At 42.1% G+C, this 18,567-nt stretch overlaps 1 protein-coding gene and 1 long non-coding RNA gene across 2 annotated transcripts; one reads left to right on the top strand and one right to left on the bottom strand.

The window, feature by feature from the left end:
* The first annotated feature begins 201 nt into the window (after window positions 1–201).
* On the top strand, window positions 202–3,115 carry LOC111885141 (uncharacterized). The gene is made up of 5 exons (XR_008229991.1): window positions 202–331; window positions 625–732; window positions 2,314–2,374; window positions 2,466–2,655; window positions 2,724–3,115. It is a non-coding gene; the product is annotated as an uncharacterized LOC111885141 (long non-coding RNA).
* Window positions 1,589–2,351, bottom strand: LOC111885140 (AP-2 complex subunit alpha-2-like). The gene is made up of 4 exons (XM_023881419.3): window positions 2,288–2,351; window positions 2,114–2,220; window positions 1,937–2,041; window positions 1,589–1,855 (listed from the first exon to the last, which is right to left on the bottom strand). The coding sequence occupies exons 1-4, from the start codon at window positions 2,294–2,296 to the stop codon at window positions 1,765–1,767; spliced, it is 312 nt and encodes a 103-aa protein (XP_023737187.2). The 5' UTR covers window positions 2,297–2,351; the 3' UTR covers window positions 1,589–1,764.
* Window positions 3,116–18,567: the final 15,452 nt, after the last annotated feature.

Here is an 18,567-nt window from a genome sequence, read left to right as displayed (position 1 = left end):
GCATGAAATTATTCTTACAGAACCAACTCTGATGATGTTTAAATTAGATGAGAAGCTGAAGTTGATAGAATCTCGTCTGGAAAGCAAAGTATTTACTAAACCACCTCAATACTCAACCCCTTTTACATTGTTTTCATCATATTGTTACATATAACAAGATACACTTTTTGTTATTGTAGAATTGAGGGCCCACTTCAGGCTTACATCCTCGTTGACGTACATCATGTGATATTCCTCCGGTGTGGAGTTAAGAATTTGGGGGTTTCTTTCAAGAAGCAAGTAAAATGTACAGCAACTAAAGTTTACTTGGTCTCAAATTCTTCTTGCCCAGGTTATTTTTCTTCCCTCATTGTACTTTTAGTTTTCCCGCATCTTCTTATAGTTCCGAGATGCTTTCCATGTGCTTATAAGCTTGCTGGTGTTTACAAACTTATTGGCACGCATAAACTCATTTATATCTTGTAATCATCTTCATGTTTAATAAGAATATATATTGCGCATTTTGATTGTAGTCTGAGGCTTGTAAGGTTTTCAGGTCATATTGAATTAAAACTGCATAGGCTAAGTTGATGAACTGTTGTGAAGTGTATGTTGCTTTACGCTAATATATGTTTATGTTTTCAGGTTCCAATGGCTCCAAAACAGCCAAACACAGGACTCTTTGTGGGTCTAAATAAAGGGCATGTTGTCACCAAGAAGGAATTAGCACCTCGTCCTTCCGACAGAAAAGGGGTAAGTAACAAATCATGATATCTAAATTGTGTTGAGTTTCTTTTGGTTAAATTAATGGTTGTGTTTCTTTGGATTATATATAGAAAACAAGCATAAGATCACACTTCGTGAGAAACCTTATCATGTATATTTGAGATCTTTTGTCTTTAAAATAAAGGGCTTTGAATCATACCTTGAGCTATAGAACTCAAACGGAATCACGGGTGCCTATGATTCTGTTTTCCATCAGATCTATAGTCATATTGTAAAAATCATACCTTGAGCTATAGAACTCAAACGGACCCCAAACCAGTTCCCAAAGTTCACAAATTGAGTTGGCTAACTTTCTTAAGCAGGCCAACCTCACTGGTAAGGACTTTATCTATGTGCAAGAATGGAATCTTTGCTGTTAGGTCTGATTCGGGTCTGTTCTGATATGTCATTTTGTTTTCATCGTTTATAAGGCTTGGAAAAGGATCCAGAGTGATTCCAAGTTTCTATATGTTCCTGATATTATGAATTTAAGATCTGGAGCAGATGGGGTGTTATTTCCAATTATAAATTGGTTAGAATTGATCCAGACTCCAGATCAGTGGGCAGTCACCAGCTTTTACTAGTGTTGTGATTGTCCACAATGTGAATTTTATATCCGGAGCTTGGGAAATGCTTTTCATTCAATTCCAACTCTGAGACTTTCATTTGTATGTCCTTTACTTCTCTGAATTTTGGTATGGACGAATTCTACTTACAAGTTGGGTAGAATTGGCCAACCTCACTTGACTGTCTTGATGGAGACAGAAGTGAGACACCTTTTTGTAAAATTCATATTTAATTCATCCTTTGGAGTTAGAAGGAGTTCTTTATAGTTCTGGAATCCTGAATAATCATAGTTTCCTATAAAATTTAGTTAAAGCTATGTTTCTGTTTTAGATTTTGGAGTAAATCCATTTTGAACAGCAGGTCTGTTTTAGAGACCTTGCTGTGATTACTCTTTTCTCAACTCATAGCTTCATTACTTCTCCTTTCTAACCTTTAGTCCTTCTAAGATGGGTTTTAAAAGTTTAAAATTTTTGCAAGTGTGCTATTGAAAATGAATAGCTGTACAGCTCTTTGTTGTATCTCAGTATCAATGCATGTTTCATATCTGTCAATGTGTGTGAAATTAAATATTATCAAATTTTGCATATACAAAAAAAAGTGTAGCTCCTATTTATTATAAACTCACTTGCTGAATATTGCCCAGATCTGGTTTTGTAATTCGGGATCTGGTGGTTGAGAGTGCATCAAAATATTTGCGTATGTTGAGAGAAGAATGGATATTGTTGGAGTCCTGTAGAAACAAAAAAAAAATAGATGATGATCACAAAAGAAAACATAGATGTATAGAAATAGAAATACTCACGATACAGTAGGAAGCTTCTCATGTATAATGACAAAAATGTCCTTTGGGCTACACCCAGGTCGTCTGGCCAAAAGATGGCTGTATTCTCCAAGCAGATAAGCGCTAACCTGCATAATGACATCAGCATACAGTTGTCTATATTTGTGTAGGAAATATAAGATATAATCTACATACCTTCACCATTGTCTCATGTATTGCAGGCTTATCAAGATATTCTCTAGCTTTGAGAGCTGCATAAGGCTAATGATTAAAAAAAGAAAAGTGAGTTAGTAGTAAGTCCTATGAACTTTAATAATGCAGATACCAATCTACACTCTACAATACCAAATTAATTAGAATATTCATGAATCAGAATGGAGATTCTAAAGATCATCATCCAAATGCACCAAAATTTAGAGTAAGATCGAACCACTATTAATGAAGGTATTCTACTGGGCTAGGATGCTTGTTGTTTGGATATGGAGCCATGGAAGAACTTGGACCCTTCCGTGTTAACAGTGATGGAAAAACACTCTACCCCAACCACTATGCATGGAACAATGGTAACAAAAATTCCTTTAATTACTATGTCCCATTCACATCACTTATAATCTTAGTCCCTGTCTTGCAGGTGCATGCCTAACCCTATAAAACCTTTGCTTTTGAGGTACTAACTGTTTTCTCCTGGAATTTTTTTTGCCTGAGATTTTTTGCTGCCAGCTATCCCTTCGGGACCACTCTTATGTATTATGTTAAAAGCACCAATTCAGAAATTTGCTGATTATGTAAGTCAGCTTTCCTCTTCCTTTTTGCTTTTTATTATTTATGCACCCTTATGCCACAAATCTCTTTATTTATCATACTAAATATGCAACCATCCCTTATTTTACTCCTAACTTGTTGTATAATTCATTCATGTCAGCTGCATATATGTTGCATAAAATAAATTGGTAAAAGTAGACATGTGAATTATGCATCTGTTATCTCAAATCTTACATTTATTTTTATTTCTGTTATTGTTTTTTCCAGCTTTTAGGTGTAGGTGTCAAGCTTGTTGGCAATACAGTGTGGAGTACCCTCTTTCATCAATTGTTAATAGTGATGTCACGTGAGAAATCATTTTTCTTTTTGTTAAACAAGTCTTTATTATCATGTATTAGGTCATACCATGGGTAAAAACAACCTTGCCCCTGGTTCCGGGGTTGTCACAAAATACTTGACTTTTTAACTTTGTTTGTGGTTTCATTTAGTAATAATCCTTCTGAGGGGGTGTTTGTTGGGCTGCTTCTTTCAATGTCATTAACAACAGTGGTAAGTAAAATCTTACTACTATGAACCTCTTTTGCTTAAACCTACCTTATTGACTTGTAGCTGATTAAACATTAAATTAATTATGTAGGTTTTGAAGTTTTTGACGGAAAAGAATAGTGTTAATGCTCTTCATAGAAAAGTATGTTGGTATTTTAGGAAATTTGGCTAATAATTTAGTTAATTATATAAAAAATATTGAAATCTTACATTTGTCTACTATTGGAATGATTATTTGTAGTATTACATTTGTCTACTATTCGAATGATTATTTGTATAACATTAACTTTTGTGCAATGCATTGTATTATTTGTATATGGTATTTTATTTTCCATTATGTGACATAAAATGCAAATTTAATATGAAAATAAGTAAATCCATAAATAATTTTTTTTTAATTTAAAATTACGATACGCAAAAATGTGTGTCATCTTCATTTATGACATGGCCTTTCTTGACAGGGGCTTTCTTGATACGCATTGCGTGTCATTAACACGCGCGTCGTAAGGTTACGACACGCGAATGCGTGTCGTCTTCCTTTATGACAGGGCCTTCCTTGATACGCATTGCGTGTCGTAACCGCGCGTCGTAAATGTGTGTCGTAAATGCGCGTCGTAAATGCGCGTCGTCTATCTTTATGACATGGCCTTCCTTGACACGCATTTGCGCGTCGTCTGAGCCATTTACGACGCGCAATGAGCGTCGTAAAAGGCCTTTTTTCTTGTAGTGTTGAAAGCATACGGAAACTATTTGCGTCATTATTATCACATACAGTTATTAACACAATTTAATATTGTGTTAAACTTGTACTCCCCCCTAAAAAGCATTTAGAAACCATTAAAAATGTAAATTATAGGGGTATGAACTCACCTTGATACGTGGTAATTCGGGCAGCGTTTCGTTTCCCGGAAAATAGTTTGTTTGACAAAAAACCGGCTTAAATCGGGCAGAGTTTCGACAGGAGAGAGGATGAATTATCGAGAATTCCGGGGATCCGGGGCTTGCTTCGGGCTTTAGACGTGATACCAAGGCCTTCGAGGTTCGTGAGAAAGTCGAGGGGGTCCGGTGGCAAGGCGAGGGTGAGTCAGCAGCACACACATCTGAAGGAGCGAAGGCCACGAGTGCGAAGTACGGATGCGAGACAGCGAGGCAAGGCGCGTGTCGGATCGCTACTGGGCCGAACTTCGGCCCAATCAGAAGCTGCCACGAGGATCCGAGGGGTGTCTCCTGCGAGGGTTGTCGGTTGCCTATTGGACCTCGGTCTCAGTCCAATCAGATGGTGACACGGAGAACTTTGGTCGAACCAGAGGATGACATGTGGAAGCCTCGCATGTGAGGGTGACGTGGCAGAATACTGACTATGCGATTTTTCTCGGTTTTTGAGCCAAAAACTTCTAAAATTCATAACTTTTGCATACGAACTCCGTTTTGATGTTCTTGATATGCACGCGTAGGTAAAATTATACTCTACGACTTTCGCTTAGACTTCGTCGGCTAATTTTGAATTTATTTTTAATATTATTATTTTTAACAGACCGGGACAGGAAAATCCGTTAAAAATTCATAACTTCTTCATCCGACGTCCGTTTTCATCTGTCTTTTTACCGTTGTGCTACTTTTAACGAGACCTTCGAGTTTCGTTTAGGTTGCGTCAGCTAAATATCGATCGATTTATATTTCGAATTTTTAGCTGTCTACTGCTAAACCGAAACTTCGAAAAATCATAACTTCCTCATACGAAGTCAGATTTTGACGTTCTTTTTATGAACGTTCTCGGTTTAATGTATTCTACAACTTTTATTTAGATTGTTAAGTCTAAAAATCCTTTTATCGAAAATTCGCTTTTTACACTGAACAGTGTTTTGCCGGTTTTATCGCAGATTTTCGATTGGTCATAACTTCTTCGTTATAACTCGGATTTCAGTGTTATTTATATTTTTGGAAACCTTGTTACAAACTCTACCACTTGGTTCATCCTAATTATGATTATAGATCATTAAATTTTTGACCAATATTTGACTGGTGTCACAGCAAATACATGTCCCAACTCCCGCCGAAATCCAGTACACATGCCCGAAGCATGTCCTTGAGTGTCTGAATCGTCCGCTCGCTTTGCCTGTCGGTCTGTGGGTGGTATGCGGTACCAAAATGCAGCCTCGTACCCAATTCCTCATGAAATTTCTTCCAGAATCTGGAAGTGAAACGCACATCTCGATCTGAGACGATCGAGATCGATACTCCATGTCGCGATACCACCTCCCTAACGTACAACTCTGCCAGGCTCTCCGCGGAAGAGCTCTCACTGATGGCAAGGAAGTGAGCGCACTTTGTCAACCTGTCTACAATCACCTAAATCGCATCGACACCCCTATCCGTCCTCGGCAATTTGGTGATAAAATCCATGGTAATCTGTTCCCACTTCCATTTGGGAATTTCTAATTGCTGCAACTTACCATGCGGACGCTGGTGCTCGGCCTTAACCTTGCGACAGGTCAAGCACCTCTCTACAAACCATACGACGTCCCTCTTCATACAGGGCCACCAATACTCCCTTTTTAGGTCCAAATACATCATAGTGGCCTCGGGATGGATCGAGAACTTCGATCTATGCGCCTCCTCCATCAAGATGGTACGCGCCCCGACCACAAACGGTACCCAAACCCGACCCTGAAAGGCCATACGTCCTCGACTATCAGTAACAAACTCCGATACCTGCCCGATCACCCGCTCCCTCTTGCGGTTCTCCGGTCTCACGACCTCCGTCCGGGCCCCTCGAATGGTGTCCCATACCGGAGTCATCACTGTCAATCTCATGCAAACATCTCGTATCGGGGCGCCCTCCGCCCTATGGCTCAGGGCATCGGCTACAACATTAGCCTTGCCCGGGTGGTACAGGATCTCACAGTCGTAATCCTTCACCACATCCAGCCATCTCCTCTGGCGCATATTCAGGTTGGGCTGATCCATCATATACTTCAAACTCTTGTGGTCCGTGTATATAGTACACCGAACCCCATACAGATAGTGACGCCAGATCTTGAGGGCGAACACCACTGCCCCCAACTCCAGATCGTGGGTGGGATACCTCGACTCATGAGGTTTCAGCTGCCTCGATGCATATGCTATCACATGCCCCCTCTGCATAAGCACCGATCCCAACCTTGCTATCGATGCATCAAAGTACACTACAAAATCCTCCATCCCTTCCGGGAGTGCGAGCACCGGAGCTTCGCACAATCTCTGACGAAGTGTCTTAAATGAGGTCTGCTGCACCGGACCCCATGAAAAAGCAACCCCCTTCCGGGTCAACTTGGTGAGTGGCACGACAGTCTTAGAGAAATCCCTGATAAATCTCTTATAATAACCAGCCAACCCAAGGAAACTCCTGATCTCGGTAGGTGACCTCAGCACCTCCCAACTCATCACCACCTCAATCTTTTCCGGATCGACCAATATCCCCTTCTAGTTAACGAGGTGCCCTAGGAACTGGACCTCTCGTAACCAAAAATCACATTTGGAGAATTTGGCATAAAGCCTCTCTAATCTCAGAACTCCGAGGATCTCCCTCAAATGCTTCTCATGCTGCTCTCTTGATCTTTAATACACCAAGATATCGTCAATGAATACGATCACCGAACGATCCAACATCGGCCTGTACACCCTGTTCATGAGGTCCATGAACGCTGCTGCTATATTGGTGAGCCCGAAAGGCATCACCACGAACTCGGAATGCCTGCAACGATTCCTGAACGCTGTCTTCTGGATATCTTCATCCCAAACCCTCTTCTGATGATATCCCGACCTCAAGTCTATCTTGGAGAACCAAGACGCTCCCTTCAACTGATCGAACATATCGTCGATCCTCGATAACGAATAACGATTCTTGACCGTCAGCTTGTTCAACTCCCGGTGATCAATATACATCTGGTGTGAACCATCCTTCTTCTTGACAAAAAGGATTGGCGCTCCCCAAGGTGGGCTACTTGGTCTAATGAACCCCTTCCCCAGCAGCTCCTGATGTTGTGAGGATAACTCCTGCATCTCAGGTGGCGCGAGGCGATAAGGCACCTTGGTGATAGGTGCGGCTCCCGGAACCAAATCGATAGGAAATTCCACTTGCCTCTCAGGTGGCACACCCGAAAATTCCTCGGGAAAGACATTCGGAAACTCACACACTATCGGAACCACATCAATCGAACTTGGCCTCCCGGCGGCCACTCGTGTGTCCATCACATAGGCTACGAATCCGCTGTAACCCTGCTGCAAACTCTGCCTCGCCCTGGCAGCCGAACAAAATGCTGACCCACATCGGGTTCCCTCGCCGTACACCGTAAGTACTCCCCCACTAGGGACTCGTATCGTCACCAACTGACGCTCGCAGTCTATGATAGCTCCAAATCGGCTCAACCAATCCATGCCCACTATAACACACACGTCTCCCATCACAATCGGGACCAGATCTATCGGGAACTCCACACCGAAGATCTCAAGTATACATCCTCGAATCACATCCGTAGCAAACACCGCTCGCTCGTCAGCTATGGAAACTCGCAGAGGTTGACTCAACGCCTCTCGATGGATACTAATGTGCTGACTAAATGCCAAGGAAACAAATGACCGACTCGCACCCGAGTCAAATATTACCAAAGCAGGCACAGAACTCACAAGAAAAGCACCTACGCGTATCATCATATAAGCACAATATCTCAACTCAAATAAAAGATAAATACATAATACATACAAGCCACAACATCAGGTGTTGCGCGGACCTCCTCCGCAGTCAACTGGAAAGCGCTCCCACGAGCCTTTGGTGCCTCGGCCTTCACTGGACGAACCTCGGTAGCCCTAGCAGAAGGCGCAGATCCCTACGCTGATCCCTGAAGTAGCTGAGGGCACTCGGCCTTCCGATGGCCGGTCTGGTTGCAATGAAAACGAACCAAAAATCCCTTGGAGCAATCCCTCGCGATATGCCCCTCCTTCCTGCACTTGTAGCATACTCCTGCCCGGCACGACCCCTCATGACTCTTTCCGCACTTCCCACAAGTGTGGCCCTTCGCGCTCCCAGATCTGGAATCAGCGGGTCTGGCCCACTTGGTTGCCGGTTGAGACTAAGCCGGCCGCCGATCCATCCTCTGTGACTCGGCCTCCTCCCTGGCCTGAGTTTCCAACTCAATCTCCCTCTTCCGGGCATTTTTTTGGAGCTCAGCAAATGTCCAGTAAGTCGAGTCCGCCACAAACTCTCGAATATCTCTCCTCATAACACTCAGATACCAGCTCATGCGAGCCTGCTCAGAAGACACCTACTCAGGGCAAAACATCGTCCTCTCATTAAGCTTCCTGGTAATAACTGTAACAGAATCAGTACCCTGCTTGAGGGTCAAGAACTCCTGAATCAACCGTTCCCTCTCCACCGGGGGAACATACTTGTCTCTTAACATGGCGGTGAATCTCTCCCAGGTCACCTTAGAAATCTCTGCAAGAGTAAAGCTCGCCGTCACGAACTTCCACCAATCCTTCGCTCCCAAGCGGAGCTGGTTCAGATCGAACCGTACCCTCAAGTGCTCTGGACAAGAACACGTATAGAAACATCCCTCGATGTCAGAGATCCATCTCATCACAGCAATCGGCTCCTGCGTCCCATCGAACTCTGGTGGCTTCGTGTTGCTGAACTCATGAAACAACAACGAGTCACCTCCCTGAGGTCTGGCAATAGCAACAACAGCAGTAGCTGCAGCAGCCGCAGCCTCAGTCACTGTTGCATACCGCTCGTCAAAGGTCTCAATCAATGTGGTCTTGATGTCCCCGAACATCTCTGGAATCTTAGCCCGGATGGCAGCATCCACCTCCTCATGAATCAATCGACGGATCTCCTCGTCGCTGACACCACTGCTCTTAGGTGTGTGTCGTTTCCCAACCATGATGCCTCTAAAATACAACACATAAATATCAGAGACTCGATCGAGCATACTTGCACATGATAACGCAACCCTACTCGTCCTTCAATATCCAAAGGATTCGTCCTTAGACTGCTCATTGATCCGGTGTCTTCAGTAGTACAGGCCCTATACTACTGACCACACCGCATCAACATTCACCCCGAGTCCTCCTCCTTGGATCCCATATCACAAGTACTCTACTCTCGCTATGCATTGGCTACCCTTCGGTAGACCTCTCATGATCTACTAACTGCTACCTACATGCTCTCACGGCATCTCATAGCAGCAGTAATCACCTAGGCTAAGGCATCACAAATCAGGCCACTCTAGTCCTAATATGAATACCTAGCCTACTCTAGCATGCATAACATAACATAGAATATCTTATGACACATAATGTAAGGGTATTTTGGGGATTCACCGTTCGGGCGTTGGCTGAGCGTATACACTGCTCTGGTTTGGTTGTCTCAAAACTCCTTGCTCTTTTAGAAAATTTAGTTTTTTTTTATTGTTGAAAATTTCTCAAATCCTCAGTTTGAGTTCAGATACGCCCAAAGGTGCATCCGAGTCCATCAAACCAAGGCTCTGATACCAACTTGTAACAACCAAATTTTCATAACAAAATTTTCCTTTTTCAACAACCAAAATTACATTTAAAATCATTCTCAAAGGAGTATTTCACAATTGTTATTACTCAAAACACATTCCCAAGATCATAGACAAATATCCACTATGTGTGTACGGTTCACGTCGGCGCCTTCCCACGGTCCTCGCTAATACCCGAAACACATAACACAACAATTGTAAGCATAAATTCTTAGTGAGTTCCCCAAAATACCGCATACAACACATACACCACTCGAGGCTATAGCATGACCCTCCGGTCGTTGTGTCTCAGTGGGACCCTCCAGTCCTGTACCTCGTTGGACCCTCTGGTACGGTCATAGCTCGTTGGACCCTCCGGCCCGTTCTGTATCATTGGACCCTTCGGTCTGGTCTATAAAATCATACAACATACATATATCACATAGCACATAATCTCATACATAACACATAAGAACCTCTGATCAACACATAATACCACTCTAGGTAACGTATAGTGAGAAGACTCACCTCGTGTAACTCGGTAACTCGGAAATCTCGGACTCAGTGAAATAAGACCCAGCCTCCGCCTAATCATATGAAACAAACACTCGTCATCAACATATTTCCCAAGGCTTGACCATTCCCTCTAATCATTCTCAGGAAAGGTAAAAGACCATTTTACCCCTTACTTGGCTCAAATACACTAAAGTTGACCAAACCCTAAAAGTCAACAAAAGTCAACCCTCTGGGTTACGCTACGCGTACCAAACATGTACGTTGGGCGTACCTGGAGCCCTCACAGAATCGGGGTACGCAGCCCCTTACGCCGCGCGTACTGGGATTACGCCCAGCGTAATACCCAACTTCCTTATCCATCTCATTCAGGTCTTAATCGGTTAAGACTTGCATCCAAAATTCAGATCTGACTCCTCCAATATGACTTAATCCATAAAGTTGAAACCTTTAACCCTTTGCATGGCTGTAAAGGTCACCTTGTTCTCAAAACACCTTTCCTCTTTCCATAATGAGACTATAACTCATTCATGACACAAGATCCACGTCCAAGATTGGATTTTTATGAATCCTCAACACAATATACACTAGAAAAGGTCAGATCTAAGCTCATGGAGACTCTTTGCACACAAAGTCTCCAACTTTGAACCAAAAACCCTAAAAATGGTCCAAAAAGCAAAACTTATGAAGAACAAGGAAAGCTTTGAGCTTTTTACCTCAGAAGGGATCTCCAACCACTATAGAACTCGAATCTACACTTGTTCTTCAACTTCTAGCTCCAACAATGGCTCCTTCTTCTCCTTCTTCACCTTGAAAAGATAACTTCAAGCTCAAAAACACATACACAAGCTAAAGCACGGATCTCAGCTCTCTAAGGACTCACTCAAGGGGATATGGTGGCTAGGGCATAGGACTACATGTTCCTTTTATAGTGCACAAGCCAGAAATTACGGTTTGCATCTGGGCTCACTACGCCCAGCGTAACCCCTGGGTACGCCCAGCGTAACCCGGGCGAGTCCGCATTCAATTTAAGCGCGTGAATACGCGCGACGTACACCTCAGTACGCCTAGCATACTCACCAATCCAACATACAACTTAAGGGACTAATTTTCCAGCTCTCCAAAATAGAAGGGTCATAAAGCTTACCTGGATTTTGGGCTGTTACAGAATCTGTCACACCTTCAGCCACCGACGGAAACGCCAAGGTGCGAGACGTAAATCAGTAATCACAGTTATTAAACACAAATTGAACAGTACAAATATAATCTTCTATTATAACCAAAATGGAAATTACATTGATAATAGTTATTACTAAATCGTGACACACGCCTAACCATCCGACGTTTACAAATGTATGGTACAATTAATGGAGAGTCTTCTGAGCGAATACTTCCGATCTGTTAAATAACCTGAGAATACATGCATTTAAAATACGTCAACAAAATTGTTGGTGAGTTCTATAGGTTTTGACACAGAGTATTTTTTTAACCAAAAGTGTTTGATAAAATTTAGCTAGTTGGCCAGCTTTTATAAATATTTACTTTTCTATTAAAAGTATAAAATAACTGAATTATAAAAATGTGTTATGACTCATTCATAAATACCATTTGTTCAAATCCAAATGTACAAAAGTTGGAAAATACATATAAGTAACTCAGACTTATATCAAAATGCATTTTTATATAAAGATTTTGAATATCAAATTATACAAAAATAAGAAATGTTACTCTTTGTGAGAACGTAAAATAACCGACTTTACTCTTGAAACCTTATACAAGAATTTGTATCAGTTATATGAAAAACTCATAAGTCTTGACTTTATGAACTTTGTAAAATCGTGTGGTGTCAATAATTAAGTATTATCTGACTTAATTTGAAAACCGACACTTAACCGGTGGGGCAAACTCCTCCCACGTAAACATTGTGTTTTCTTATAGAAACAAATGATTTATATAAATAACTTATTTTATGTATGTTAATAAATCTTTTCGAGTCGTGTCATGATATTAATTAAGTGTTATATAACTTAATTTTTGGTATTGACACTTATCGCCTTGAGTCACAAGCTATCCAACTAAATACAGTTTCTTTCAACTGGAATGAGTGAACATAAACCTTGTATAAATCCAATATGGATTCTATACGGTATCGAAACAAAACTGAGATTTTATAATGAAAACATAACCGAACTTGTGACACTGTACTTTATTAATGCACTGACACCATAATAAGGCGTGCGTGCTAAAGTCATTCACCCCGTTGTAACATTTGGTAATGTTTCGATAATGCTAACGTCAGCGCCAAAATTCATCTCGTCATATGTAGTTGTAGCTAGCTATAAGTCCCTAAAATGCATGTGTATCAATCAGATCCGTTTGATGGTACGGAATCCCAATCAAACGGATGATGTCAGATAAAATAGAAGAGAAGGAGAAGAAGAATAATATGAATTTCTGTATGAATTGATTAGAATTAATGTTCCAGATACAAAAGATTCACACACTCATAAACGCTCCCGTTTCTCTCCTGTTCATCAATCCACTCCTCAACCCCTAACACCTATATTTATACAAGGGGATATGGGCTTGGTGGGAATGGGACGTAAATGGGTTTACGGCCGTAAGGTGTTTACGGCCGTAAACTCAATTGTAAACATGACTGTAAACTCCAAAAATATTAAAGAAGAATACATTTGCCTAGAAAAGCAAAGTATAAACCATATTTTGACCCAACAATCTCCCCCTTGGTTTATAGCTTTCTTTTCTTAATGACCCAACAAGCCCCCCTAAAAAGTAGCTGGCTCTTCTTGTCAATCTTCAATGGGAGATCAACTTCAGCTTTAACCTTCGATTTCTTGATAGCATGAGGATGAACATATGAATCTTCAATAAATGACTTCAGCTTGAGCAATTGAGCTTTTCTTCAGAATTTGGCATTGAATGCACATTAGGTAAAGATGCTTGATGTACTGATTCTTGAAAGATGATGCTTTCAACTTGAGAATCTTCTGAAAGAACATCAGAGAGAAAATCAGAGAGAACAAATCGTCTGGATCACTTCATCAGGTACAAAGATAGCAGCAGACTGATTGAGGAGGCTTCAATGCAATTCGTCACATATTCTTCAATTTCAGCTTCACCTTACTTTTGGGGTTGAAAGATTGAATGTTGAAAAAATAATCTTCATTTCTTGCTCCTTCAAATGAGAATTCTTCGATGCTCACGGACGAAGCCTTGGCTCAGATATCTTCAACACATACTGTGACATCCCCATTTTCACGGCCAGAAAAGACCGATTTTGTTTATGATTTGTAAAAATCAGAGTACTTCTTTTCATAAAAATGTTGCGGAATTTGTTCCCAGAAAAACACGATAAATACGTTATTAAAACATTTTCGAAGAAACGTATTTTATTCATCTTAAAACGTTTGGGATGTCATCGTTAATACAGAAACATAAGCATAAACAGAACTTACAATTATTTACACTAGTGATCTACATCTCTTTAAATCTCTTAGTGTAATGTCACTTCATATCGTCACCTGTGATATAAATAAACTGAGTGGGTCAGGTTGGGAAACCTGGTGAGTACATAGGGTTTTCAACCCACAATAATATAGTTATTATGTTTAAACAATCAAATAATCAACCCAATTACCCATCCCCATTATCTTCTTTTAGTCTTCCCTAATGATATTATCTCAAGGGTCATCTCCTATATCATATTTACTTCTCATCTCCTTACATTGTATTTCCTTATATGATTGTTCCTACGAACTTTACCTAAGGATCATCGCCTACATTGCATAGACAATACTAATCCGGGGATTACTCCCTCAATATGCGTCTAGCAAGAGTTAGGGTATCATCGCATGATTACGCATCCACAACCTCGCCTGGACTTGTAAATCATGATAAGGGTTAGTCTATCATCGCATGAATATTGTTGGGATTGAAACCCTAATTGTGATTTGATGAACAAGATGCGGAAAATAAGAACAAACACAAATAATGAAGATTATGTCGAATGATCACTCGATTTATTGAAATATGAGGAATAAATTACACTTAAAGCATAGACTAAAGAATCTTACACTACATAAGAAACCTCACGTGGCGGCTACATTTTGCCTCACACTCTTAACCCTAATTGTGAATAATACATGACTATTTATAGGGAAAAGACAAGTCTTGGGATTTTAACCTAGAATTCATCAAAGGGGCCCATTGCCATCATCCATGGAGTGCTTTGAAACCCTACAATCTCCCCCTCAAAGTATGGAATGGATGACAATGCTTTAACTTCCAAAACAAGCATCTAGCAAATAAAAAGATCTGCAACGAGGAATATATGAAGCAATCCACGAATCTTGATTCTTCAATAGTCTTCAAACACGGGCTCTAGGATATATAAATCAAGCACTGAAGTAATGTCTTTAAACTTCATTTTCGAATGTAATCCCAAAGAATCTTCATGAAAACCAAACCCGCCATAAAAACCCATTTCAGAACAAAGAAACTGAATCACTTCTTGTCTTTGAAGAGCTCCCCCTCCAAGTCACAACGATCTTCAAATAAGCTAATGATATAAGCCATCAAAAAATATCATGTAACAACCCAAAATTTAAGATTCGTAACGCCACTTGATCGAGAAAATACAAGAAGTCGGAGATATAACAAGTCCTTAGCAGAGCTCGATGAAAAACTTCCGCTGTAAAGGATACTTCTCTGTAAAAATTTTAGAAGAGCTCGATTAAGAACATCAACTGTAGAGGATTGGTAGGTTACAAGAACGATTAAAGAAATCTGTAAATGCTATCGTTATGCTCTAGATCAATCGTTAAAATCCTTAACCTAATATGCATGCAAGCATATACTTATATAATAAACATAATGGGCTCTCGGTTGGACAAGCCCAAACCGGAATACAAAATAAATAAATAAACAGCCGAGCCCAAATGACGCAATCTTCAACAAAACCTTCAGCCCAACAATCCCCCCCTTTGCGTTAATTGGAGCGAGACCTTCACTTGTTACTTGGGCCAGCAGCGGAGGCAGGTACCTTCTTCTTCACGGTGTGAAACAGACATTTGGTGAGAGAGAGTATTGTCTATCTAAACCTGATGTACCATTGAATCATGTCATTGAAGTACTTTACATCATCCGCTGAATTCTCTTTACACCTTTTGATGATCGATAACACATGCTCCAGACAAGCAGTGGTGTAAAGATGTTTGTCAGCTAAAGCAAAGAGACATTTCTGTCCTTCTGCTCTAGTGAACATAACCGAGTTGCGCCTCGGGTCGATCTTGCCCATTTGCATTTGGTTGAGATCACTGGCCGATCCCACAGGAGCTATCTTCGGTTTCTTCTTGAAGACTGTGGCAACCTCCTGATCCATAAGGGCAACCTCCATGATGTAACAGACTAACATCCTTTTGATATGATCTATAATGGGACCATATTCGGCTTCATCAGTCAAAAGGATATTATACAAGACAATCCAATCATGAGGATTTAAGTTCGGTAGATCTGCCAGGGAGATATGATGTGCAGTCTTTGCAGATCCTCGAATCACCTTGAACCGAACGTTTATGAACCTTCCTTCGGTGTAAGGCTTTAAGACCCGAACGTTCACTATCTTCTGGGCGCTCCAAGTCAAATACTGAGGACGAGCAGCCTTCAGATAGAAGTCGATGAGTTCCCTATCAAGTTCAGCATTTGCATGAGGGACTTCAAAGATATTTGAGAAGGCGTGGAAGATAAACGCCTTTCGAGTCAGCGGCATGTCGAACTGCGAGTCGACAGAGTTGTAGCAGTCAAACGAGATCACCGACTCGAGCCATAAGATGCTGGGAGTATCTATGGCCTCTTTAATCAAGCGCTCCCGAGTCCAGGCAGGGAAGAGAGTCTTCCTGCTCTCAAGGAGATCGTGGGCTTCCTTCTGCTTGCGTTCGGCTTCTTCAGCCTCTCGCGCCACACGATTAACATCATCATCCACATTGCGACTGTACTTTCGTTTCAACATGTCAGCAATGGTTTCATCATCTTCATCTTCATCTTCTTCCTCAGCTATCTTTTTCCCTTTATCCTTCACACCCGAACCCGAAGCTTGACCAGTCGGAGGTGGTTCGGTTGTGTGAGTAGCTTTGGAGGAAGGAGGTGGTTTCGATCCGGTCTTCTTCTCTTCTCCCCCTTGTTTCGGAATGGACACGAAACTCGGTAAGTCTTCTATTTTGTTGAGAAGGTCCATGGCAGGAGAAAGCTTTTCAGCAAGGGTTCGCCTGACTGAATGGTTGAGAATGGGATCGTGTGCTTCTAGGATGTTTGATAAGGCAGCGTGTACATCCGAAACACATGTCTTGATAACCTCCCTTTCGGATCGAAGAGCTTCAAGTTGTTGTTGTGAGTTTGAAAGCTGCGTGCTCTTGACCTTGAGGGCGGTTGTTTTGCTCGCCAAAACGTCCATCAATGAATTTTCAGTTGCGAGATCCTCCTGAAGCTTAGCGAGGCGCTCATCGATGGAGGCACGAAGGGCCGAGTTGTCGTCGCTTAGGGATTGGCGAAGTGCAACGAATGAGGTCAACTCCGTAGAAACAAACTTTGCCAATTGCTGAACAATCGGTTCCAAAGTAGTCTTTGTGGCGTCGGTGCTTTCCTGTAAGGACTTCAACATGATAGAAGCGTCGGAGAATAGTTTATCGACTTTTTCGGTCGCCGCCTCACAGGCTTTGGTTGAGGCGTCTATGGCGGCAGTGGCTGAGGCTACCGAATCATGTTGAGCCCTGGAGAAGGCATCAACAATCTTCTGAAGTGCAGCTTCAGAGAGAGAGGACTGTTGGTTGGAAGATGAGGCGAGAAGTAGGTCAACCTTCTCATTGAGCTCCTTAAGATGCTTCTTTGTCACTCGAGCATCATCCTCTTCATCACTTTGAACCTGAAACGGACTATAGTAGACCGAATCAAAGTTCATGTTATCACCGCCAAGAAACGGGTTATCTCCATCAGAGGCATTATCTGGAGATTGTGGAGGTGGTGAAGCTGGGGGTGTGGTTGTTTTGGTCGGTTCAGGTTGAGTGGGTGTGGGGTTAGTTTCGGGTGGTGGTTGAGTGGAGGTAGGTTCGGTTGTATGCTGGGTTTCGGTTTGAGGTGGTTGGGTTACGGGTGGGGTTTCGGTTACTGGTGGTGTTTCGGTTGCAGTTTTGAAAATGGGTGGTGGTATAGGGAAAGAGGTTGGAGGAATAGTGGTAGTGGGGATTATGGTCGGAATGGAAGTAGGAATGGTGGGAGGAGGTGAAGGAACTGGTGAATTATGAAGTTCCATCTCTGGGGTAGGTGATCGAGATGGTGTGTTGCCTCGTTGAGGGGTTTCGCCTCCTTGAGAGCCGTCCGAACCTGAACTCTCGTTCTCTGATTCACTCGAAGAAGAGGGAATAAGAAGCTTTCGCTTCGGTCGAGTCTTCCTCCTCTTCGGTTGTGGGGACGGTGCAGCTTTAGGCTGTTTCCTCTTCTTGGGAGAAGGACCCTTAGGAGCTTTGGTCACTTGCTTCCCTTTGTCCGCCTTTTTGCCCCTGGAAACCGGTTTTTCAGCATCATGGATTGACTTTAGCATTTCCGGTGTAAGTTCCCTAGGACCGGTTGCCCTGAATTCCTTGATCGTCCGGATTAGTCTGCTGTCAAAGGGAACAACGCCATACATTGTCTCCGGAATAGAGCCAATGAATGAGAATTTAGATGCATCCGAGACGATGATCTTCTTGGTATGAAACCTACCGATTGAAGACATCGATGCACCTGCAGGAGTGGGAATGTCAAACTTGTCCATCGCCCACTTGGTGATTAAAATCCAGAACCAGGCCAGCAACACCTCAGAGTGTCGTGATGATGATGAAAGGCTCTGGACGAGCTGTTGCCAGAGGACCAACCCAAAATCCAAGTTGACCCCGTTGTAGACAGCATACATGATCGACAAGAAAAGTCGACTAGCACCGTCGGATCCTGAGCTCCGTTCCGACAAGCCCTTGAAGAGGACTGTGAACATGCCGTTCCACTGTGGCGGCAAGCACGATTTTTTGAATTTTGCGACGGAGGTGAGAACCTCCGTGTACCCCATATTGTAAAACATGTTATACA

The sequence above is a fragment of the Lactuca sativa genome, chromosome 2 (assembly GCF_002870075.4).
Source record: "Lactuca sativa cultivar Salinas chromosome 2, Lsat_Salinas_v11, whole genome shotgun sequence".
NCBI lineage: Eukaryota > Viridiplantae > Streptophyta > Magnoliopsida > Asterales > Asteraceae > Lactuca > Lactuca sativa.
The sequence above is the reverse complement of the archived record's forward strand: the minus strand, read 5'-3'. Positions and strand labels throughout refer to the sequence as shown.

Excerpts from the sequence above, each read along its gene's own strand:
- LOC111885140 (XM_023881419.3), bottom strand. Across the intron at positions 2,042-2,113 it reads GAGAAGCTTCCTACTGTATC|GACTCCAACAATATCCATTC; the intron begins GTGAGTATTTCT and ends TTGTTTCTACAG. Across the intron at positions 1,856-1,936 it reads ATCTGGGCAATATTCAGCAA|ATATGAAACATGCATTGATA; the intron begins GTGAGTTTATAA and ends ACACATTGACAG.